Below are 26,615 nucleotides of genomic sequence, written 5' to 3' on the forward strand. Positions count from 1 at the left end.
TGGAGCGAGTACTACGGGTGGGTGTTGTTATCGTGACCGGTGAGCTGAGATAAGGCGGAGCTTTACCTAGCAAAGACTTATAGATGACCTGGAGCCTGTGGGTCTGGCGACGAATATGTAGCGAGGGCCAGCCGACTAGAGCATACAGGCCGCAGTGGTGGGTGGTATAAGGGGCTTTGGTGACAAAACGGATGGCACTGTGATAGACTGCATCCAGTTTGCTGAATAGAGTATTGGAAGCTATTTTGTAAATGACATCGCGGAAGTTGAGGATTGGTAGGATAGTCAGTTTTACGAGGGTATGTTTGGCGGCGTGAGTGAAGGGGGCTTTTTTGCAAAATAGGAAGTTGATTCTTGATTTGATTTTAGATTGGAGATGTTTAATAGAGGTCTGGAAGGAGAGTTTACAGTCTAGCCAGACACCTAGGTACTTATAGATGTCCACATATTCTAGGTTACAACCGTCCAGGGTAGTGACGCTAGTCCGGCGGGCAGGTGCAGGCAGCGAACGGTTGAAAAGCATGCATTTGGTTTTACTAGCATTTAAGAGCAGTTGAAGGCCACGGAAGGAGAGTTGTGTGGCATTGAAGCTTGTCTGGAGGTCAGTTAACACAGTGTCCAAAGAAGGGACAGATGTTTACAGAATGGTGTCGTCTGCGTAGAGGTGGATCAGGGAATCACCCGCAGCAAGAGCGACATCGTTGATATATACAGAGAAAATAGTCAGCCCGAGAATTGAACCCTCTGCTACCCCCATAGAGACTGCCAGAGGTCCGGACAACAGGCCCTCTGATTTCACAAACTGAACTCTGTCTGATAAGTAGTTGGTGAACCAGGCGAGGCAATCATTTGAGAAACCAAGGCTTTTGAGTCTGCCGATAAGGATACGGTGATTGACAGAGTCGAAAGCCTTGGCCAGGTCGATGAAGACGGCGGCACAGTATTGTCTTTTATCGAAGCGTTTATGATATCGTTTAGTACCTTGAGTGTGGCTGAGGTGCACCAGTGACCAGCTCGGAAACCGGATTGCACAGCGGAGAAGGTACGGTGGAATTCGAAATGGTCGGTGGTCTGTTTATTAACTTAGCTTTCGAAGACTTTAGAAAGGCAGGGCAGGATGGATGTCAGGAAAATAACCTCACACTCAACGTCAACAAAACTAAGGAGATGATTGTGGACTTCAGGAAACAGCAGAGGGAACACCCCCCTATCCACATCGATGGAACAGTAGTGGAGAGGGTAGCAAGTTTTAAGTTCCTCGGCATACACATCACAGACAAACTGAATTGGTCCACTCACACTGACAGCGTCGTGAAGAAGGCGCAGCAGCGCCTCTTCAACCTCAGGAGGCTGAAGAAATTCGGCTTGTCACCAAAAGCACTCACAAACTTCTACAGATGCACAATCGAGAGCATCCTGGCGGGCTGCATCACTGCCTGGTACGGCAACTGCTCCGCCCTCAACCATAAGGCTCTCCAGAGGGTAGTGAGGTCTGCACAACGCATCACCGGGGGCAAACTACCTGCCCTCCAGGACACCTACACCACCCGATGTTACAGGAAGGCCATAAAGATCATCAAGGACATCAACCACCCGAACCACTGCCTGTTCACCCCGCTATCATCCAGAAGGCGAGGTCAGTACAGGTGCATCAAAGCTGGGGCCGAGAGACTGAAAAACAGCTTCTATCTCAAGGCCATCAGACTGTTAAACAGCCACCACTAACATTGAGTGGCTGCTGCCAACACACTGTCATTGACACTGACCCAACTCCAGCCACTTTATTAATGGGAATTGATGGGAAATGATGTAAATGTATAACTAGCCACTTTAAACAATGCTACCTTATATAATGTTACTTACCCTACATTATTCATCTCATATGCATACGTATATACTGTAATCTACATCATCGACTGCATCCTTATGTAATACATGTATCACTAGCCACTTTAACTATGCCACTTTGTTTACTTTGTCTACATACTCATCTCATATGTATATAATGTACTCGATACCATCTACTGTATGCTGCTCTGTACCATCACTCATTCATATATCCTTATGTACATATTCTTTATCCCCTTACACTGTGTATAAGACAGTAGTTTTGGAATTGTTAGTTAGATTACTTGTTGGTTATCACTGCATTGTCGGAACTAGAAGCACAAGCATTTCGCTACACTCGCATTAACATCTGCTAACCATGTGTATGTGACAAATAAAATTGGATTTGATTTGATTTGATTTGATAGGTCTGCAACAGTTTGGGTCAAGAGTGTCACCCCCTTTGAAGAGGGGGATGATCGCGGCAGCTTTACAATCTTTAGGGATCTCCAACGATATGAAAGAGAGGTTGAACAGACTGGTAATAGGGGTTGCAACAATGGCGGCGGATAATTTCAAAAAGTTAGTGTCCAGATTGTCTATCCCAGCTGATTTTTAAGGGTCCAGGTTTTGCAGCTCTTTCAGAACATCTGCTATCTAGATTTGGGTGAAGGAGAAACTGGGGAGGCTTGGGCGAGTAGCTGCGGGGGGTACGGAGCTGTTGGCCGGGGTTGGGGTAGCCAGGAGGAAAGTATTGTCATTAACGTATCATTTCCATCTCTTAGTGTCTATTGTTGTCAATTTAAATGATAGCGAATGTGATACAATTTTCATATCACGCTTGCTACGTATGTTTACTACGTATTTAGAGAAATGTAAAATCAACCATTGTTAATGTATCAATCAATGGCCTCTTACACTGTGAGCCTATGTGGTCTAAGTAAAATGTTTTTAAATAGTAGATCATTTTCTGTGTATTCACGGTGATCTCTATCTCTTTCTCTCTCCCTCTCCTCCTTCTCTCCCTCTCTCTGCAGCTCCAGGCCTGGCCGACCACCCAAGCGTTCCCTGGGGGTAGCGATGCAGGAAAGCTCCAGGCTTCTTCCCCACAGTGTCCACGGCCTACTGTCTCCCGGCCTCCTCTCATCCATGTCGCCCGGAGGTAAGATCTCTCTCGTCCATGTGCAGCCACTCTAAACATGCACACAACCATCAGTCCCAATAAGAAAAAAGGAATTTACCCTCCACCAGCCTAACCTCTACCTTCCATTAATTATGTATTTTAATGATGTATTTTGTTTGATAAAAAAATAGAGAGCCATCAGGTGTCCTATCCAAGAGACTTGGATTTATCACATTTTGATGAAAGCGATTCTGTTATCTTTTCCCTTGAGGTCCCTGTCTCTATTTCCAGGCGCCTTTCTTTCTCTCCTCCTCTCATCTCCACCCCCTGCTTCTGCAAATCAGCTCTTATTGATTTCCTCCTCTGTCCTTCACTGGTCACTACTGCTGCTCACACAGAGGTTACACTATTGGATTTCTGTAGCCTCTTCTCACACATGCATTTGCTCTCTCGCTCTCTCGCTCTCTCTTTCCTTCTCTCTCTCTCTCTCTCCTTCCTTCCTTCCTTCCTTCCTTCCTTCCTTCCTTCCTTCCTTCCTTCCTTCCTTCCTTCCTTCCTTCCTTCCTTCCTTCCTTCCTTCCTTCCTTCCTTCCTTCCATCCTTCCATCCCTCCCTCCCTCTCTCTCTCTCTCTCTCTCTCTCTCTCTCTCTCTCTCTCTCTCTCTCTCTCCCCCTCTCTCTCTCTCTCTCTCTCTCTCTCTCTCTCTCTCTCTCTCTCTCTCTCTCCCCCCTCTCTCTCTCTCTCTCTCTCATATTCCCTTTCCAGTCTCTATCTCCGTTGTTGCTGTAGGGCCTTTCCTTCTCCTTTCTCCTCTTAATATGATGGAATCTATTTAATAAAGCTAACGTTGTTGTATAAACACAATGCCTGTCTCTATGCTGTGTTTGCATGTGTCTATTGGAAAGTGTACCTACAGCAAACTACAGGTTCTGTCTTGTTAAGAACTTTTGACATTTTCTCTCTAAATTGCTGATGGTGGCGGTTTAGTCCTCACGATGGCCAGCAAGGATATTGATCTGTGCAGACGAGTAGTCTGAGCAGTCAGTTAGCCATGCTGGTGATTGATTTAAGATTACTGTTATTATTATCCTCCCCTTCAGTGGGTGGTGGGCCTTCTTTAAAATGCACATGAAAATCATTTACATTTGGTATCGTCTCGGTGCATCAGTGTAAAACTCAACTCAGGCAGTAGAGTTGTTGTCTGCCTGTCTGTCAGATGACTCGACTCAATTAGATACTAGTAGACAAGTAGTCTTATCTTTTCAATATGAACATGTAGTTTAATGAGATAATTAAGTACAACCTTTAATTATTTTGATACTATTATTTTTTACCTTTAATGGCCAAGCAGTGTTGAAGTTACAAAATCCATGTTTTGTTTTCGTTTCAACAGGTTTTGTTAATACAGCTAGAGGTATATTATTCCTGAAAAGCCTTTGAATTAAGGTAATGGGGCAACTTGCTGATCTCTTAAATATCAGCCTTTTCCACTGCTCATTCCTATAAGCAAACAGCATATTTCGATATGTTTATATGTATATATATATATATATATATATGTTTATTTAGATATGTTTATATGTATATATATATATATATATATTTATTTAGATATGTTTATATGTTTATTTAGATATGTTTATATGTTTATGTATATTTAGATATGTTTATATGTTTATGTATATTTAGATATGTTTATATGTATATATATATATATATATATATATATATATGTTTATTTAGATATGTTTATATGTTTATTTAGATATGTTTATATGTATATTTAGATATGTTTATATGTATATTTAGATATGTTTATATGTTTATTTAGATATGTTTATATGTATATTTAGATATGTTTATTTAGATATGTATATTTAGATATGTTTATTTAGATATGTTTATATGTATATTTAGATATGTTTATATGTTTATTTAGATATGTTTATATGTTTATTTAGATATGTATATATGTTTATTTAGATATGTTTATTTAGATATGTATATATGTTTATTTAGATATGTTTATATGTATATTTAGATATGTTTATTTAGATATGTATATTTAGATATGTTTATTTAGATATGTTTATATGTTTATTTAGATATGTTTATTTAGATATGTATATATGTTTATTTAGATATGTTTATATGTTTATTTAGATATGTTTATATGTATATTTAGATATGTTTATTTAGATATGTATATTTAGATATGTTTATTTAGATATGTTTATTTAGATATGTATATATGTTTATTTAGATATGTTTCTATGTATATTTAGATATGTTTATTTAGATATCTTTATTTAGATATCTTTATTTAGATATGTTTATATGTATATGTATATATGTATATTTAGATATGTATATATGTTTATTTAGATATGTATATATGTTTATTTAGATATGTTTATATGTATATTTAGATATGTTTATATGTATATTTAGATATCTTTATTTAGATATCTTTATTTAGATATCTTTATTTAGATATCTTTATTTAGATATGTATATATGTATATTTAGATATGTATATTTAGATATGTATATTTAGATATGTTTATTTAGATATGTTTATTTAGATATGTATATTTAGAGATGTATATTTAGATATGTTTATTTAGATATGTTTATTTAGATATGTATATTTAGATATGTATACATGTATATTTAGATATGTATACATGTATATTTAGATATGTATATATGTTTATTTAGATATGTTTTTTAGATATGTATATTTAGATATGTATATATGTATATTTAGATATGTATACATGTATATTTAGATATGTATATATGTTTATTTAGATATGTTTTTTAGATATGTTTATTTAGAAACAATAATATAACGTTATTACGTCATACATCCTGAATGGATTAGAGACCCTGCAGAAGTTAATGTCTACTACATATTGATGAATCTATTTAGAATATACCAACCAGTAATTTAGTAATAGTAGCAGCAGTAGTTGTACTTGGACGTGAAATAATACCACTGTTGTCAAAAGTAACAATGTTCCTATTTCAGTGGGAAACATCTTACGGCAGACATCAAATAGCAGATTTGTATCGGAGTTGTCATTCAGTTATTAGCAACCATTTGTGTTGTCGTTATCATGTCATTTGGGAATTGTCTATACAAATGAGTAAGCTTTACCCCCACGTGGAGGGAGTAGGAGTATTGAGTTGAGCAAGAGCAAAACTAACATGTTGTGAGCTTTGTTGGAGCGTTTGGTTTCCTGGAATGCTGTTGACAGAAACATCATAAGCCCCTGGCACTCCAGAAAGAGGAGAGGAGGAGCTCCAACAACAGGCTTCAGGATTCCATCCTCACACCACAGTACAGTCATCATGTACAACATGACTGCCGTTACTGACTATAGTACTGGACAGAGAAGCAACCCTGGTCAGGGGGAGATTGAGAGATAGATAGATGAAGTGTGTGTGTGTGTGTGTGTGTATGGTCCACATCTGACAAAGGTGTTCAGTTTAAATCCATATTTTCTCCCCTGTCAACGTCCTCATGCAGGCAGTAATGAAACTGCTCCCTCTCTCCCTCTCTCTCTCTCTCTCTCTCTCTCTCTCTCTCTCTCTCTCTCTCTCTCTCTCTCCCCCTCCCTCTCCCTCTCTCTCCCCCTCCCTCTCCCTCTCTCTCCCCCTTCCTCTCCCTCTCTCTCCCCCTCCCTCTCCCTCTCCCCCTCTCTCTCTCTCCCTCTCCCACTCGCTCTTTCTCCCTCTCTCCCTCTCTCTCTCTCTCCCTCTCTCTCTCTCTCTCTCTCTCTCTCTCTCTCTCTCTCTCTCTCTCTCTCTCTCTCTCTCTCTCTCTCTCTCTCTCTCTCTCTCTCTCTCTCTCTCTCCCTCTCCCACTCGCTCTCTCCTCTCTCTCTCTCTCTCTCTCTCTCTCTCTCTCTCTCTCTGTATGTGGCTGAAAACAAACTCAACCCTTCCTGGTGACTTTGATGAATGACATGTCCCACTGGGGACTTGTTCTCCATCTGTTTAACCCCCTGGTCCGTCTGTCCGTCCGTCCCCTCTCCTCGTCCATTGGCCTCACACTGACAAGTAGTATTTAGCTACTGTTTTGGATCGCCACCTTTCTCTACACTGAGTTTACAAAACATTAAGAACACCTTACTAATATTGAGTTGCACCCCCTTTTGACAGCATCAATTCGTTGGGGCATGGACTCCACAAGGTGTCGAAAGCGTTCCACAGGGATGCTGGCCCATGTTGACTCCAATGCCTCCCACAGTTGTGTCAAGTTGGCTGGATGTCCTTTGGGTGTTGGACCATTCTTAATACACACAGAAACTGTTGAGCGTGAAAAGCCCAGCAGCGCTGCAGTTCTTCACACAAACTGGTGCGCCTGGCACCTAATACCATACCCCGTTCAAAGGCACTTCAATCACCCTCTGAATGGCACACATACACAATCAATGTCTCAGTTGTCTCAAGGTTTAAAAATCCTCCTTTAACCTGTCTCCTCCCCTTCATCTACACTGATTGGTGGATTTAACAAGTGATATCAATAAGGGTTCGTAGCTTTCACCTGGATTCACCTGGTCAGTCTATGCAATCAAAAGAGCAGGTGTTGTTAATGTTTTGTGTAAAAAATAAAACAAAAAGTTTATATACAGTGAGTGCAAATGAGGTAAGATAAGGGAGTTAGGGCAATAAATAGGCCATGGTGGCGAAGTAATTACAATATAGCAATAAACACTGGAATGGTAGATGTGCAGAATATGAATGTGCAAGTAGAGATACTGGGGTGCAAAGGAGCAAGATAAATAAATAAATACAGTATGGGGATGAGGTAGGTAGATAGATGGGCTGTTTACAGATGGGCTATGTACAGGTGCAGTGATATGTGAGCTGCTCTGACAGCTGGCGCTTAAAGCTAGTGAGGGAGATATGAGTCTCCAGCTTCAGAGATTTTTGCAGTTTGTTCCAGTCATTGGCAGCAGAGAACTGGAAGGAAAGATGACCAAAGGAGGAATTGGCTTTGGGCGTGACCAGTGAGATATACCTGCTGGAGTGCGTGCTACGAGTGGGTGCTGCTATGGTGACCAGTGAGCTGAGATGAGGCGGGGATTTACCTAGCAGAGACTTGTAGATAACCTGTAGCCAGTGTGTTTGGCGACGAGTATGAAGCGAGGGCCAACCAAAAAGAGAGTACAGTTCGCAATGGTGGGTAGTGTGTGTTGGAGGCTATTTAATAGATGACATAACCGAAGTTGAGGATCGGTAGGATGGTCAGTTTTACGAGGGTTTCTTTGGCAGCATGAGTGAAGGATGCTTTGTTGCGATATAGGAAGCCGATTCAGGATTTAATTTTTGATTGGAGATGCTTAATGTGAGTCTGGATAGAGAGTTTACAGTCTAACCAGACACCTAGGTATTTGTAGTTGTCCACGTATTCTAAGTCAGAGCCGTCCAGTGTAGTGATGCTGGATGGGCGAGCAGGTGTGGGCAGTGATCTGTTGAATAGCATGCATTTAGTTTTACTTGCATTTAAGAGCAGTTGAAGGCCACGGAAGGAGAGTTGTATGGCATTGAAGCTCGTCTGGAGGTTAGTTAACACAGTGTCCAAAGAGGGGCCAGAAGTATACAGAATGGTGTCGTCTGCATAGAGGTGTATCAGAGAATCACAAGCAGCAAGAGCGACATCATTGATGTATACAGAGAAGACTGTCGGCCCGAGGATTGAACCCTGTGACACCCCATAGAGACTGCCAGAGGTCTGGACAACAGGCCCTCCGATTTGACACACTGAACTCTGTCTGAGAAGTAGTTGGTAAACCAGGCGAGGCAAACATTTGAGAAACCAAGGCTGTCGAGTCTGCCAATAAGAATGTGGTGATTGACGGAGTCGAAAGCCTTGGCCAGGTCGATGAATACGGCTGCACAGTAATGTCTCTTATTGATGGCGGTTATGATGTCATTTAGAACATTGAGCGTGGCTGAGGTGCACCCATGACCAGCTCTGAAACCAGATTGCATAGTGGAGAAGGTACGGTTGGACTCGAAATGGTCGGTAATCTGTTTGTTAACTTGGCCTTCGAAGACCTTAGAAAGACAGGGTAGGATAGATACAGGTCTGTAGCAGTTCGGGTCTAGAGTGTCACCCCCTTTGAAGAGGGGGATGACCGCGGCAGCTTTGCAAACTTTGGGAATCTCAGACGAGACGAAAGAGAGGTTGAAAAGGCCAGTAATGGGGGTTGCAACAATTTCAGCAGATCATTTTAGAAAGAAAGGGTCCAGATTGTCTAGCCCGGCTGATTTGTAGGGGTCCAGATTTTGCGGCTCTTTCAGAACATCAGCTGTCTGGATTTGGGTGAAAGAGAAATGGTGGGAGCTTTGGCGGATTGCTATGGAGGGTGCCAGGCAGACCGGGGTAGCCAGGTCGAAAACATGGCCAGCCGTAGAGAAATACTTATAGTGGATTTATCGGTGGTGACAGTGTTTCCTAGCCTCAGAGCAGTGGGCAGCTGGGAGGAGGTGCCCTTATTCTCCATGGACTTTACAGTGTCCCAGAACGTTTTGGAGTTAGTACTACAGGATGCAAATTTCTGTTTGAAAAAGCTAGCCTTAGCTTTCCTAACTGCCTGTGTATATTTGTTCCAAACTTCCCTGAAAAGTTGCATATCGCGGGGGATATCCGATGCTAATGCAGAACTCCACAGGATGTTTTCGAGCTGGTCAAGGGCAGACAGGTCTGGAGTGAACCAAGGACTATATCTATTCCTAGTTCAACATTTTTCTGAATGGGGAATGCTTATTTAAGATGGTGAGGAAGGCACTTTTAAAGAATATCCAGGCATCATCTACTGACGGGATGAGGCCAATGTCATTCCAGGATATTCTGGCCAGGTCGATTAGAAAGGCCTGCTCACGGAAGTGTTTTAGGGAGTGTTTGACAGTGTGAGGGGTGGTCGTTCGGTCGCAGACCCATTACGGATGCAGACAATGAGGCAGTGATCGCTGAGATCTTGATTGAAAACAGCAGAGGTGTATTTGGAGGGCGAGTTTGTTAGGATGACATCTATGAGGGTGCCTGTGTTTACAGATTTGGAGTTGTACCTGGTAGGTTTATTGATAATTTGTGTGAGATTGAGGGCATCAAGCTTGGATTGTAGGGTGGCCGGGGTGTTAAACATGTCCCAGTTTAGGTCACCTAGTAGCACGAGCTCAAAAAATAGATGGGGGCAGAGGGAGGTCTATAGCAAGCGGCAACAGTGAGAAAGGTGAATTTCTCAGAGAAAGGTGAATTGTTTCTGAAAAGGTGAATTTTTAGAAGTAGAAGCTCAAATTGTTTGGGTACAGACTTGGATAGTAATACAGAACTCCGCAGACTATCTTTGCAGTAGATTGCAACACCGCCCCCTTTGGCAGTTCTATCTTGGCGGTAAATGTTATAGTTAGCAATGGAGATTTCAGGGTTTTTGGTGGTTTTCCTAAGCCAGGTTTCAGACATGGCTAAGACATCCGGGTTGGCAGAGTATGCTAAAGCAGTGACTATAATAAACTTAGGGAGTAGGCTTCTAATGTTAACATGCATGAAACCAAGGCTTTTACGGTTACAGAAGTCAACAAAGAGCACCTGGGGAGTGGAAGTGGATCTAGGCACTGCAGGACCTGGATTAACCACATCACCAGAGGAACAGAGGAGAAGTAGGATAAGGGTACGGCTAAATGCTATACGAACTGGCCGTCTAGCACGTTCGGAACAGAGAGTAAAAGGAGCAGGTTTCTGGGCACGATAGCATAGATTCAAGGCATAGTGTGCAGACAAAGGTAAGGTGTGATGTGAGTACATTGGAGGTAAACCTAGGCATTGAGTAATAATGAGAGAGATTTCGTCTCTAGAGACGTTTAAACCAGGTGATGTCATCACATATGTAGGAGGTGGAACAACATGGTTGGTTCAGGCATATTGAGCAGGGCTAGAGGCTCTACAATGAAATAAGACAGTAATCACTAACCAGGACAGTAATGGATGAGGCATATTGATATTAGAGAGAGGCATGCGTAGCCAAGTGAACATATGGGTCCAGTGAGTGGTTGGGCTGACTGGGGACATGGCTATTCAGACAGTTATCAGGCCGATGCTAACATGCTAACAGTTTGTTGGCCGGGGCTAAACAAGCTAGCAGTTAGCAGACCGGGTTAGCAAGCAAGCAGTTAGTAGGGGCTAGCAGTTAGCAGACCGGGGCTAGCAAGTTAGCCTATGGGGGACGTCATGATGTGGGTAAGTCTGTTTTTGCATCTTCGTGCGGTGACGTTGACAAACCAGTCATGGAATTAGTAGGGTTCCAAGTAGCTCTAGGTAGCTAGCAGGCCTAGCAGGTTAACAGAATGGGCCTTCAGCGGACGTTGCGCCTGAGGGGCCTGTTGGAATCCTCGGGCAGATTATGTCAGTATTCCAGTCGTAGAGGATCGCGGGGTTCCGTGCCCCATAGCCCAGGAGTGAGCCGGGAGATGGGCCTATAGCGTGGGCTAGCCCCAGGCTAGTTGGTGCTAGCTCCGGGACGGAAACGTTAGCCAGGAGTAGTCAACCCGGTTTGCAGTTAGCTAGCTGTGATGATCCAGATGAAAAGGTTCAGAGTTTGTGGTAGGAATTCAGGGATATGGAGAGAAGAATAGGTCCGGTATGCTCTGGTTTGAAACGCGTTGTACGAACTGGCGAGAGCTTTCTGAGCTAAAGGTTAGCTGATGAACGAAAGCAGTGGTTAGCTGACTGATAGCTGGTAGCTAGTTAGCTAGATAGCTTCAGTTGAGGTATTGCAGTTCGGAGGTAAATATAAATACTTTAGGAAAAAAAAACAGATCCACAACACATTGGGTGAGGCGGGTTGCAGGAGAGTATTTTGAAGTTGAGGTTTAGGAAAAATACTAAAAAGATATCGACACACGGGAAGAGACAAGACAAAGACGTCTGACTGCTACGCCATCTTAGATTGGCAATATTGCTCTGGAAGCGCAATGTTGTGCTGTTGTCTTACAGCATTGGGTCATTTTAACCTGGTTAAGACACGTGACCCCATTACAATATAGTCTCCTTACTGTAAATGGTAAAGCTAACCTGCTCCTGATGTCCTGGACCAGTGGTATTGCTCTCTGACTTCTCCCATAGTTCTGGACCAGTGGTATTGCTCTCTGACTTCTCCTGGCATCCTGGACCAGTGGTATTGCTCTCTGACCTCTCCTGGCATCCTGGATCAGTGGTATTGCTCTCTGACTTCTCCCATAGTCCTGAATCAGTGGTATTGCCCTCTGACCTCTCCTGACATCCTGGATCAGTGGTATTGCTCTCTGACCTCTGCTGACATCCTGGACCAGTGGTATTGCTCTCTAACTTCTCCCGTAGTCCTGGACCAGTGGTATTGCCCTCTGACCTCTCCTGACATCCTTGGACCAGTGGTATTGCCCTCTGACTTCTCCCATAGTCCTGAATCAGTGGTATTGCCCTCTGACCTCTCCTGACATCCTGGACCAGTGGTCTTGCCCTCTGACTTCTCCCATAGTTCTGGATCAGTGGTATTGCTCTCTGACTTCTCCCATAGTCCTGAATCAGTGGTATTGCTCTCTGACTTCTCCCATAGTCCTGAATCAGTGGTATTGCCCTCAGACTTCTCTCATAGTCCTGAATCGGTGGTCTTGCTCTCTGACTTCTCCCATAGTCCTGGACCAGTGGTATTGCTCTCTGACTCCTCCCATAGTCCTGGACCAGTGGTATTGCTCTCTGACTTCTCCCATAGTCCTGGACCAGTGGTATTGCTCTCTGACTTCTCCCATAGTCCTGGACCAGTGGTATTGCTCTCTGACTTCTCCCATAGTCCTGGACCAGTGGTATTGCTCTCTGACTTCTCCCATAGTTCTGGATCAGTGGTATTGCTCAATGACCTCTCCTGACATCCTGGATCAGTGATATTGCCCTCTGACCTCTCCTGACGCCCTGGACCAGTGGTATTGCTCTTTGACCTCTCCTGACGTCCTGGAGCAGTGGTATTGCTCTCTGACTTCTCCCATAGTCCTGGACCAGTGGTATTGCTCTCTGACTTCTCCCATAGTCCTGGACCAGTGGTATTGCTCTCTGACTTCTCCCATAGTCCTGGACCAGTGGTATTGCTCTCTGACTTCTCCCATAGTCCTGATTCAGTGGTATTGCCCTCTGACCTCTCCTGACATCCTGGACCAGTGGTCTTGCTCTCTAACCTCTCCTGACATCCTGGACCAGTGGTATTGCTCTCTGACTTCTCCCATAGTCCTGGAGCAGTGGTATTGCCCTCTGACCTCTCCTGACATCCTGGACCAGTGGTATTGCCCTCTGACTTCTCCCATAGTCCTGAATCAGTGGTATTGCCCTCTGACCTCTCCTGACATCCTGGACCAGTGGTATTGCTCTCTGACTTCTCCCATAGTCCTGGACCAGTGGTATTGCTCTCTGACTTCTCCCATAGTCCTGGATCAGTGGTATTGCTCTCTGACTTCTCCCATGGTTCTGGACCAGTGGTATTGCTCTCTGACTTCTCCCATGGTTCTGGACCAGTGGTATTGCTCAATGACCTCTCCTCAATCCTGCTGTATCAGCGGATTCTGTGTCAGTCTTGGCTATGTTTCCCAATTCTGTGTGTCGGCTCGGCTCGGCAGTCCCTCGCTCCATTCAGTCATCTGAAGAGGTTAATATAATATAATAATATATGCCATTTAGCAGACGCTTTTATCCAAAGCGACTTACAGTCATGTGTGCATAGATTCTACGTATGGGTGGTCCCGGGAATCAAACCCACTACCCTGGCGTTACAAGCGCCATGCTCTACCAACTGAGCTACAGAAGGACTGGGGATCTGTTTAGTGACATATGGGCTAGCCTTCGCACATGCTAACACAGGCCTTACACACACAAAAAGAGAGAGAGAGAAGGAGAGAGGGGGAGGGGGATATAGGGAGAGAGAGAGGGATTGATGGAGAGAGAGAGAGCAAGAGGGAGGGATAGGGCCAGACTGATGTTCTGTAAATCCCTCTGATAAAGAGTTGGGGCCATGAGACTCACGCTCGCTAACACACAGAGCAGAATTAAAGTCCAGGCTTCGGCGTAGGTGGGTGGCCCCCAATCCGTATTTAATGAAGGATCTGTGGAGAAGGAGAGGGGGCTTTTCATTTGTATTTCCAGCAATCTGGCTCTCGGGAATGATCAGCATGGGCTCGGTTAATAAGGACAAGACTGTAAAAACAACAAAGTAATAATCAGAGACAGAGAGCCCAGAGACAGAGAGCCCAGTGGTACGGGGAGAAACGCTGCACGCAACGCAGAGCTAATCACAAAGCTCTTATTTGTATCCCTCTTCTAAAGGTAGGAATCAGCGCTTCTCTTGGATCCTTTATGCCCGACCTTCATTTTTCCTATTGATCTGCAAAGCAGAGACAAGTGGACAGGAAGGAGAACACACGCAGATCGCTGTTTCCTTTTCCTCTCAGGAATGGTGGATTGTCCCGTGGTGCAGATGACTAGTTCCTAATGAGCCTATGTTATGCACATCACTTCTCATCATGACATTTAAACACACCTCCTGAGGTGGTAGATACTGAACACCCTACAAGGTTACCCCTGGCCCAAACCCTCTCCTCAGACATAACCCTGGTATGACCCCACCCCTCAGACAGCACCATGGTCCGACCCCACCCCTCAGACAGCAACATGACCCAACCCCGCCCTCAGACAAAACCCTGGCCCGACCCCACCCCTCAGACAAAACCCTGGCCCGACCCCACCCCTCAGACAGCAACCTGACCCGACCCCACCCCTCAGACAGCAACCTGGCCCGACCCCGCCCTCAGACAGCAACATGGCCCGACCCCACCCCTCAGACAGCAACCTGGCCCGACCCCACCCCTCAGACAGCACCACGGCCCGACCTCACCTCTCAGACAGCGCCATGGCCCGACCCACCCCTCAGACAGCAACCTGGCCCGACCCCACCTCTCAGACAGCAACATGACCCGACCCCGCCCTCAGACAGCAACATGGCCCGACCCCACCTCTCAGACAGCAACCTGGCCCGACCCCACCCCTCAGACAGCACCACGGCCCGACCTCACCTCTCAGACAGCGCCATGGCCCGACCCACCCCTCAGACAGCACCATGGCCCGACCCTGCCCTCAGACAGCAACATGACCCCACCCCTCAGACAGCAACATGACCCGACCCCACCTCTCAGACAGCAACATGGCCCGACCCAACCTCTCAGACAGCAACATGACCCGACCCCACCCTCAGACAGCAACATGGTCCGACCCCACCTCTCAGACAGCAACATGGTCCGACCCCGCCTCTCAGACAGCAACATGACCCGACCCCACCCTCAGACAGCAACATGGTCCGACCCCACCTCTCAGACAGCAACATGGTCCGACCCCGCCCTCAGAGAGCACCATGACAGTGTCCCCCTGTTCACCCAGCCAATGTGTCACATTCTAGGTATGATGTGTGTCAACCACAAGCTACCCTTACCTCCCTGGAGGAAGTGGTCAACGATACAGTCCAGGAGGCCTGGCCACTATAGAAGTTGAGGTTACATCGTCTCTATAGTAGAGAACCTCCCACTGTAGTGAGGACTAATTCACTTCATTAGGCTGTCACTCAAACTTTATTCCTTGATTTCAATCCTACAGAGAAGTCCACCACCTGGTGCTGACGTGTGTGTGTGTGTGTGTGTGTGTCAGTGCGTGCGCGCGTGTCCGTGTGTCTTTGTGTGCGCGTCTGCGCGTGTGTGCGCGCGTGTGCGTGTGTATGTGTGTCTGTGTGTGCGAGTGTGTGTGTGTGTGTGTGTGTCTGTGTGTGCGAGTGTGTGTGTGTGTGTGTGTCAGTGTGTGCGAGTGTGTGTGTGTGCTGTAGCCAACTTGTCCTCTTTATTGTCGCTCTTTAACGTGGCTGCAGTCGCCAGAATTAGCTCTTTAATTAGACACTTAATTAGGAGAGACGGCAGATGAGTGACAGTTTGAAGTCAGTGACTAACGTTCGGGACTTTGTGTGTGCGTGTGTCTGTGAGTGTGTGTGTGTGAGTGTGTGTGTGTGTGTGTGTGTGTGTGTGTGTGTGTGTGTGTGTGTGTGTGTGTGTGTGTGTGTGTGTGTGTGTGTGTGTGTGTGTGTGTGTGTGTGTGTGTGTGTGTGTGTGTGTGTGTGTGTGTGTGTGTGTGTGAGTGTGTGTGTGAGTGGGCGTGTGTGAGTGTGTGTGTGTGTGTGTGAGTGGGTGTGCGGTCGCTGCAAGATACATACTGTCTGCATGAAGGCCACTCCCCATTCTATAATCTCCTATCCTACTGTACAGTAATCTCTGTGTTGTGTTGGTCTGGTAGGATTAGCTGTCCTCATCTGTGCCCTTCTCTCCATAATGACACAGCCCCTGTGGTCACCCTGGGGTGAGATCACTTCTCAGTAATCTTGGTGAAGGTAGTTTTATTCTCAGCAATGACAGAATGAATGTCTGTAAGGATATAGATGATTTTAGTGTCTGTAATCAAACACAGAGGATATAGATGATATAGATGATTTTAGTGTCTGTAATCAATGTAATTTCGTGTCTGTAATCAAACAGAAAGGATATAGATGATTTTACTGTCTGTAATTAAAGATGATTTTACTGTCTGTAATTAAACAGAGGATATTGATGATTTTACTGTCTGTAATTAAACAGAGGATATAGATGATTTTAGTGTCTGTAATCAAACACAGAGGATATAGATGATTTTAGTGTCTGTAATCAATGTAATTTAGTGTCTGTAATCAAACACAGAGGATATAGATGATTTTACTGTCTGTAATTAAACAGAGGATATAGATGATTTTAGTGTCTGTAATCAAACAGAGAGTATATAGATGATTTTATCGTCTGTAATCAAACACAGAGGATATAGATGATTTAGTGTCTGTCATCAAACAGAGAGGATATAGATGATTTAGTGTCTGTCATCAAACAGAGAGGATATAGATGATTTAGTGTCTGTAATCAAACAGAGAGTATATAGATGATTTTATTGTCTGTAATCAAACACAGAGGATATAGATGATTTTAGTGTCTGTAATCAAACACAGAGGATATAGATGATTTTAGTGTCTGTAATCAAACACAGAGGATATAGATGATTTAGTGTCTGTAATCAAACAGAGAGGATATAGATGATTTTAGTGTTATTCCTTCTCAAGTATACACTGAAGAGAACGATTTACTAAGGGCTCGCATGAAGGCAAACTTTGCATGTGTTTTCGTTTTAGATGGAAAAACACATACACTTTTAAGGAAAGGGACTTTTTTTTAAAGAATATTCTTTACCTTTGTAAATAACAGATGTAATCATGGCGAAAGTGTGCAGTATAAATGATACATTTGTGTTAATCATGGACAGCAGTGGGGTTCTCTGTGAAGTCAGCAGTGGGGTTATCTGTGAATGACAACAGTGGGGTTCTCTGTGATGGACAACAGTGGGGTTCTCTGCGAAGAACAACAGTGGGGTTCTCTGTGAAGTCAGCAGTGGGGTTATCTGTGATGGACAACAGTGGGGTTCTCTGTGAAGTCAGCAGTGGGGTTATCTGTGATGGACAACAGTGGGGTTCTCTGTGAAGTCAGCAGTGGGGTTATCTGTGAATGACAACAGTGGGGTTCTCTGTGATGGACAACAGTGGGGTTCTCTGCGAAGAACAGCAGTGGGGTTATCTGTGATGGACAACAGTGGGGTTCTCTGTGAAGTCAGCAGTGGGGTTATCTGTGATGGACAACAGTGGGATTCTCTGTGAAGTCAGCAGTGGGGTTATCTGTGATGGACAACAGTGGGGTTCTCTGTGAAGTCAGCAGTGGGGTTATCTGTGATGGACATCAGTGGGTATCTCTGTGATGGACAACAGTGGGGTTCTCTGCGAAGAACAGCAGTGGGGTTCTTTGTGATGGACAGCAGTGGGGTTCTCTGTGAAGTCAACAGTGGGGTTATCTGTGATGGACAACAGTGGGTTTATCTGTGAATGACAACAGTGGGGTTCTCTGTGATGGACAACAGTGGGTTTCTCTGTGAATGACAACAGTGGGGTTCTCTGTGAAGTCAGCAGTGGGGTTATCTGTGATGGACAACAGTGGGGTTCTCTGTGAAGTCAGCAGTGGGGTTATCTGTGATGGACATCAGTGGGTATCTCTGTGATGGACAACAGTTGGGTTCTCTGCGAAGAACAGCAGTGGGGTTCTTTGTGATGGACAGCAGTGGGGTTCTCTGTGAAGTCAACAGTGGGGTTATCTGTGATGGACAACAGTGGGTTTCTCTGTGAATGACAACAGTGGGGTTCTCTGTGATGGACAACAGTGGGTTTCTCTGTGAATGACAACAGTGGGGTTCTCTGTGAAGTCAGCAGTGGAGTTCTCTGTGAATGACAATAGTGGGGTTCTCTGTGAAGGCAAGCAGTGTGGTTTTGGGGACCAACATTGCCTTTTATGCAGCCAGCCCAGCACCCCACAGCTCCATCAGCACCGCTACCAGAACAGAGCAGAAGAAACAGCATCTACCACATTATATTATTCATTTTGACAGTGCATTATGTAAATTGAGATTTTAGTGCTTACTCTGCTAGTAACTCCCATGTAGCAAGTGTTGACATTTTTCCTCTTTAGATAAAAAATGATGTCAATAGCACATCAATAAAGTCTCGCTAATTTTTATACAGTGTCCCAGGAAGTTGCCCTCATCTGCAAATCTTCCACATCAAAGTTCAAGATCTGGCGCCGCTAATCTGGTATTAAAATGAAAAAAGGTGACCCTGTCCAAATTAATAAGTCAGTGGCGAAATGTGCTTTCAACATATGAAAGGTTAAGCAAAGGTTACCCTTCAACTGCAGTGCACAGACAGCAGTGCGCCCCCCTCCCTCTCTTCCCCCCCATCTCTTCCAGTGATTCTGACAGGTTCCTGGGCTGCCTCTACGCAGGAGAAAATCCCCCCTGCCTCCCCATTCTCTTTGTTAAAGAAGAGCCAGTAGGTTCCTGTCCCGTCCCACTATCATACCACTCATCTGGAGTTTACTGGGACCTCTGCTGGGTGGAAACACCCACAGATTTATTCTCACACACATTCACTCACACACACACGTGGATGCACACACACATACACACTCACACTGTCTCACTGTTTTATGGGAGACATCTGGCTAGATAGGGGGAGCTATCTAATCCAGGCCAGAACAGAGTCATGAGGCATGAAGCAGTGATGTGAGAGGAGTTAAGTGGCCGTGTATGTTGGGCTCAACAAGTACTGCTGCTGCCTGCTCTGGGCTCCGGACTTTGGGTTCCGGGACTCAGGGCTCCGGGCTCCAGGTTCTGGACTCTGGGTGCCGTCCACCAGCCAGCCAGGGCAGCCCATCTCACTAATCTTGTCCCTGTCTCTCCTCTCCTGTCCCAGCGCCCCGTCCAGGGCCTGTGTGTCCGTGGGGTAATCACCAGACAGGTTACTGAATTAGATCAGGCCCAAAACGTCTCTCCGGCCACTCAAGTGAATCAGTCAAATTATCGAGTGGCAAAACTCAGAGCCTGGGGGCCAGTGGAGCTGCCACTTCCCATAAGCCCAGCCTTCAGTCAGCCTGGAATACTTTTTATTTCATCCTCTTGTTTCATTTATTATGGCTATTGGAGCTAATCCGACCAGCAAACCCCCAGCCAGTACGCCTGTCACTAATGTTTCGGCTCCAATGTGAGCCCCTGTTTTCACTGGTAGTGCCTCTGCCTGCCTGTCTGCCTGCCTGCCTGCCTGCCTGACTGCCTGTCTGTCTGCCTGACTGCCTGTCTGTCTGTCTGTCTGTCTGTCTGTCTGTCTGTCTGCCTGCCCCAACCCCCCAGCTCCTCTCCATCTCCCCTCTCTCCCTCCAGTCAGCTAGAGGAGTTGAGAGTTAGGAGTGGAGGAGTGGGACATCGAGAGATAGAGAAAGAGTGAGAGAGAAAGAGAGAAAGAGTGAGACAGAAAGAGAGAGACAGAAATAAAGAAAGAGAGAGGAGTGAGAGAGAGAGAGAGAGAGAGAGAGAGAGAGAGAGAGAGAGAGAGAGAGAGAGAGAGAGAGAGAGAGAGAGAGAGAGAGAGAGAGAGAGAGAGAGAGAGAGAGAAAAAAGAGAGAGAGAGAGAGAGTGAGAGAGAGAGAGAGAGAGAGAGAGAGAGAGAGAGAGAGAGAGAGAGAGAGAGAGAGAGAGAGAGAGAGAGAGAGAGAGAGAGAGAGAGAGAGAGAGAGAGAGAGAGAGAGAGAGAGAGAGAGAGAGAGAGAGAGAGACAGAAAGAGTGAGAAGAGAGAAAGCGAGAGAGAGAGAGAGACAGAAAGAGTGAGAAGAGAGAAAGCGAGAGAGAGAGAGAGAGAGAGAGAGAGAGAGAGAGAGACAGAAAGAGTGAGAAGAGAGATAGCGAGAGAGAGAGAGAGACTGCTGTGCTCATCAATCACGTTATAGCCGTTTGGACAGACTAGCTCCTCCTCAGAAGGGTATCCTCAGGCATCTCTTTTCCTCTGTTCTTTTCCTATGACTTCCTTTCAAATATTTTTCAGCATCTTTGGTTTGTTAGCAGTCAATTAGTGAATTCCTGGAAAGGGGTGCACGCATTCGCTGTACAAGCAAACAAGCAGCGTTGAATAATGCAGACATCTCCACTTTCTTTGTGTTTGAATCGTATCTCTCTCTCTCTCTCTCTCTCTCTCTCTCTCTCTCTCTCTCTCTCTCTCTCTCTCTCTCTCTCTCTCTCTCTCTCTCTCTCTCTTCATCCCCCTTCCCACCCCATGTGCTCAGAATTTGAACCTGTAGGTGCCTCCCCGGAGGCCCTCAAATGGCCTGGGGAGAATAGGAAATAACAAGCGTTCCCCTCCTTCGTCTTCTGGCGCAGTTGAACCAGTTGTTGGAATGAAAGGGTGAGAGTCCGGTCCAATCGAAGTCAGATCAGACACAGATCAGACACAGATCAGACACAGAGCTCAAGGTTAACTATAAAGTTGGGTCTTGTTGCTCGTCTAGCTGGGAAATAAACAGCAGGTCTGTCTGTAATGATCCATATGCCCAGACCTGCCTTTGATGTATGTGGGAGGTACAAACGCTTTGTTCTACCTTGTTATTAACAGTATTAATAACGGAACTCGGCTAAGTGCAGACCAACAAGTTTACAGTAGCTAGAGGAAGCCCACCCAGACCTGAGCAGGAAAACACTGTCATGAAACTATGGAACAGTGAAAGTCCCTAAAAATTGTAACCATGACATGATTGTGGTAAAAAAAACACTCTGTCTTTGCCATTAGACAACTGTAGATGTAGACGGTTAAAATCAAATCCAATTTTATTTGTCACATGCGCCAAATACAACAGGTGTAGTAGACCTTACAGTGAAATGCTGAATACAACAGGTGTAGTAGACCTTACAGTGAAATGCTGAATACAACAGGTGTAGTAGACCTTACAGTGAAATGCTGAATACAACAGGTGTAGTAGACCTTACAGTGAAATGCTGAATACAACAGGTGTAGTAGACCTTACAGTGAAATGCTGAATACAACAGGTGTAGTAGACCTTACAGTGAAATGCTGAATACAACAGGTGTAGTAGACCTTACAGTGAAATGCTGAATACAACAGGTGTAGTAGACCTTACAGTGAAATGCTGAATACAAAAGGTGTAGTAGACCTTACAGTGAAATGCTGAATACAACAGGTGTAGTAGACCTTACAGTGAAATGCTGAATACAACAGGTGTAGTAGACCTTACAGTGAAATGCTGAATACAACAGGTGTAGTAGACCTTACAGTGAAATGCTGAATACAACAGGTGTAGTAGACCTTACAGTGAAATGCTGAATACAAAAGGTGTAGTAGACCTTACAGTGAAATGCTGAATACAACAGGTGTAGTAGACCTTACAGTGAAATGCTGAATACAACAGGTGTAGTAGACCTTACAGTGAAATGCTGAATACAACAGGTGTAGTAGACCTTACAGTGAAATGCTGAATACAAAAGGTGTAGTAGACCTTACAGTGAAATGCTGAATACAACAGGTGTAGTAGACCTCACAGTGAAATGCTGAATACAACAGGTGTAGTAGACCTTACAGTGAAATGCTGAATACAACAGGTGTAGTAGACCTTACAGTAAAATGCTGAATACAACAGGTGTAGTAGACCTTACAGTGAAATGCTGAATACAACAGGTGTAGTAGACCTCACAGTGAAATGCTGAATACAACAGGTGTAGTAGACCTTACAGTGAAATGCTGAATACAACAGGTGTAGTAGACCTTACAGTGAAATGCTGAATACAACAGGTGTAGTAGACCTCACAGTGAAATGCTGAATACAACAGGTGTAGTAGACCTTACAGTGAAATGCTGAATACAAAAGGTGTAGTAGACCTTACAGTGAAATGCTGAATACAACAGGTGTAGTAGACCTTACAGTGAAATGCTGAATACAACAGGTGTAGTAGACCTTACAGTGAAATGCTTACTGACAGTACAAGCCCTTAACCAACAATGCAGTTTTAAGAAAATACCCCCCAAAAAAGTAAAAGATAAGAATAACAAATAATTAAGGAGCGCAGAAAAGAACAATAGCGGGGCGAAATACAGGTGGTACCAGTACAGAGTCAATGTGGAGGCTATATACAGGGGGTACCAGTACAGAGTCAATGTGGAGGCTATATACAGGGGGTACCAGTACAGAGTCAATGTGGAGGCTATATACAGGGGGTACCAGTACAGAGTCAATGTGGAGGCTATATACAGGGGGTACCAGTACAGAGTCAATGTGGAGGCTATATACAGGGGGTACCAGTACAGAGTCAATGTGGAGGCTATATACAGGGGGGTACCAGTACAGAGTCAATGTGGAGGCTATATACAGGGGGTACCAGTACAGAGTCAATGTGGTGGCTATATACAGGGGGGTACCGGTACAGAGTCAATGTGGAGGCTATATACAGGGAGTACCAGTACAGAGTCAATGTGGAGGCTATATACAGGGGGTACCAGTACAGAGTCAATGTGTAGGCTATATACAGGGGGTACCAGTACAGAGTCAATGTGGAGGCTATATACAGGGGGTACCAGTACAGAGTCAATGTGGAGGCTATATACAGGGGGTACCAGTACAGAGTCAATGTGTAGGCTATATACAGGGGGTACCAGTACAGAGTCAATGTGGAGGCTATATACAGGGGGTACCAGTACAGAGTCAATGTGGAGACTATATACAGGGGGTACCAGTATAGAGTCAATGTGCGGGTGCACCGGTGTCGAGGTAATTGAGGTAATTATGTACACATAGGCAGGGTTATTAAAGAAAATAGTCAGGGTAGCCATTTGATTAGCTGTTCAGGAGTCTTATGGCTTGGGAGTAGAAGCGGTTTCGACGCCTCTTGGACCTAGACTTGGAGCTCCGGTACCGCTCGCTGTGAGGTAGCAGACAGAGAGAACAGTCTATAACTAGGGTGGCTGGAGTCTTTGACAATTTTTAGGGCCTTCCTCTGACACCGCCTGGTATAGACGTCCTGGATGGCAGGAAGCTTGGCCCCAGTGATGTACTGGGCCGTACACACTACCCACTGCCGTGCCTTGCGGTAGGAGGCCGAGCAGTTGCCATACCAGAAAGTGATGCAACCAGTCAGGATGCTCTCGATGGTGCAGCTGAAGAACCTTTTAAGGATCTGAGGACCCATGCCAAATCTTTTCAGTCCCCTGAGGGGGAATAGGTTTTTTCATGCCTGCTTCACGACTGTCATGGTGTGCTTGTACCATGTTAGTTTGTTGGTGATGTGGGCGCCAAGGAACTTGAAGCTCTCAACCTGCTCCACTACTGCCCCATCGATGAGAATAAGGGCGTGCTCGGTCCTCTTTTTCCTTTGTCTTGATCACATTGATAGAGAGGTTGTTGTCCTGGCACCACACGGTCAGGTCTTTGACCTCCTCCCTATAGGCACCCCTGAGGGCCCCTGTGTTGAGTGTCAGCATGGCGGTTGTGTTGTTACCTACCCTTACCACCTGAGGGCGGCCCTTCAGGAAGTCCGGGATCCAGTTTCAGAGGGAGGTGTTTAGTCCAAGGGTCCTTAACTTATTGATAAGCTTTGAGGATACTCTGGCGTTGAACCCTGAGCTGTAGTCAATGAATAGCATTCTCACATAGGTGTTCCTTAGTGTCAGGTTGTGACAGGAAGGTGTGTTGGTGATAAGTTAGGTGACAAGCCAGAGACACAGAGACAAAAATATTTCAGTGAACTGGGACGGAGCGACATGAAGAATGAGTGAGAGAAAGTGATAAAGGACAGGTGGAGACACATACAGGTTGGAAGAGATATGTAGGTGCAGATGGACACAGATGTAGAGAGAGATGGTGTTTATTTCACTTTGGATGATCCATTTCACTTGTTTCCCATGCCAATAAAGCCCATTGAATTGAGAGAGAGAGGGAGAGAGAGACAGGGAGAGAGAGAGAGAGAGAGAGAGAGAGAGAGAGAGAGAGAGAGAGAGAGAGAGAGAGAGAGAGAGAGAGAGAGAGAGAGAGAGAGAGAGAGAGAGAGAGAGAGAGAGAGAGAGAGAGAGAGAGAGAGAGAGAGACAGAGAGAGAGAGAGAGAGAGAGAGAGAGAGAGAGAGAGAGAGAGAGAGAGAGAGAGAGAGAGAGAGAGAGAGAGAGAGAGAGAGAGAGAGAGAGAGAGAGAGAGAGAGAGAGTTTATATGATGGGAAGAAAAGTGCTCTCCGTTCAATTTCTGCCCACTGAGCAAAGCCTTGTTACTCTTTGAAGACCTGGTCCATTTATTTCTGCTAAGTCGTGATATTGTGAGTCAGCCACTGAGGACTCTAGTGGCTCTTTTCATGAAATATTAACGAGTTCCTGAGGTTAAAGGGATGCCTGAAATCAGTGCCAGTCTCAGCTCCCTCTCCCTCTCCGGACTCGCTGCAGACGGCCACAAATGCAACAGTGGTGTGCTAGGTGCATTGATGATGCAGAAAATAACACCAATAACGCACACAGAGACACGCAGGCATGAATTCACTCTGCTGTGAGTGTGCTTCTGGGTTTATAACTCCAGTCGTGCTCTGGCATCCCTTGTCAGGAGAAACTCTGGGTCTCGTCCCTCATAAAGCCTGACTGCCTGCATCCTGATCCCTGACCTGAGCCCTACAGCCCTACAGCCCTGTACAGAGTCAGGGTTAGTAGTCTACTTCTTCACGGCCACCCATGGCCCACCTCCCCGCCAGGGCACTAGTGATGACACGTCCAAATCAGCACTCCCACGTACCAACAGACCAGAACAGGCCCAGCCCAAAACAGACCAACCAGACCAGCCTAGACAGACCAGAACAGCCCCAGCCCAAAACAGACCAAACCAGGCCCAGAACAGGCCCTGCTCAGAACAGCAGGGAGTTAATTAACAGTGTATTCCCGTTTACTAGAAGTAACCTCCTCCTCTAGCAGTGTCATTTTACCTTGATGTAATATAAAACTGCAAGCTGCTGCTGCTGCGTCTACTAATTATTGCTGGTGTCCTGTGGCCACTTGGACGACGCACACACACACACACACACACACACACACACACACACACACACACACACACACACACACACACACACACACACACACACACACACACACACACACACACACACACACACACACACACACACACACACACACACACACACACACACACACACACACACACACACATACACACATACACACACACACACACGCACGCGCACGCACGCACACACACACACACACAAGCACGCACACGCGCATGCACACACACACACACACACGTACACACGTACACACGTGCACACACACACACACGTACGCGCACACACACACACACACACACACACACACACACACACACACACACACACACACACACACACACACACACACACACACACACACACACACACACACACACACACACACACGGTGACACACACAAACACATGTATGTACACACACACACAAAGGGATAATGCAAAGATGTAAGGATTTGCTTCTAAGATGTAATTCACCCCACGCATTCCCCCCACAGATGTAATTCACCCCACGCATTCCCCCACAGATGTAATTCACCCCACGCATTCCCCCCACAGATGTAATTCACCCCACGCATTCCCCCCACAGATGTAATTCACCCCACGCATTCCCCCCACAGATGTAATTCACCCCACGCATTCCCCCCACAGATGTAATTCACCCCACGCATTCCCCCCACAGATGTAATTCACCCCACGCATTCCCCCCACAGATGTAATTCACCTCACGCATTCCCCCCACAGATGTAATTCACACCAGAATTTAATAGCCACTTTTCAGTTAAAAGCCTTAAAAGATAGAGAGAGAGAGAGAGAGAGAGAGAGGGATGTTGTTGATGCATTGAGAGAGAGCGAGAGAGAGAGAGAGCGAGTTAATAATTTTTTAAGAATATAAGAATATAAAAATATAAAACAATTGATCGAGAGGGGGAGAGAGAGATGTTGGTGATGCATTGAGAGAGAGAGAGAGAGAGAGAGAGAGAGAGAGAATGGAGAGAGGAAGAGAGTGAGAGAGAGGCAGAATGAGAGGGAGGGAGAGAGATGTTGGTTGGTTGGTTAGGTTCAAGAAGACAATCTCCTCCCCAGCCCG

General features: G+C 45.5%; 1 protein-coding gene across 12 annotated transcripts in view; it reads left to right on the plus strand.

Annotated features, from left to right (window-relative positions):
• The window catches only part of LOC118375471 (dachshund homolog 2-like), a 299,459-nt gene that overhangs the window by 119,715 nt on the left and 153,129 nt on the right, over nt 1–26,615 (plus strand). For all 12 annotated transcript variants that reach the window (XR_008138989.1, XR_008138990.1, XR_008138991.1 and 9 more), the window contains exon 2: nt 2,865–2,989. Coding sequence is in view for 8 of the 12 variants with exons in the window: in XM_052520716.1 (XP_052376676.1) it covers nt 2,865–2,989 (125 nt within the window). In the remaining 4 variants the exon portion in view is untranslated. The remainder of the gene's footprint in view (nt 1–2,864; nt 2,990–26,615) is intronic.

The sequence above is a fragment of the Oncorhynchus keta genome, chromosome 6 (genome assembly GCF_023373465.1).
Source record: "Oncorhynchus keta strain PuntledgeMale-10-30-2019 chromosome 6, Oket_V2, whole genome shotgun sequence".
NCBI classification, from domain to species: domain Eukaryota; kingdom Metazoa; phylum Chordata; class Actinopteri; order Salmoniformes; family Salmonidae; genus Oncorhynchus; species Oncorhynchus keta.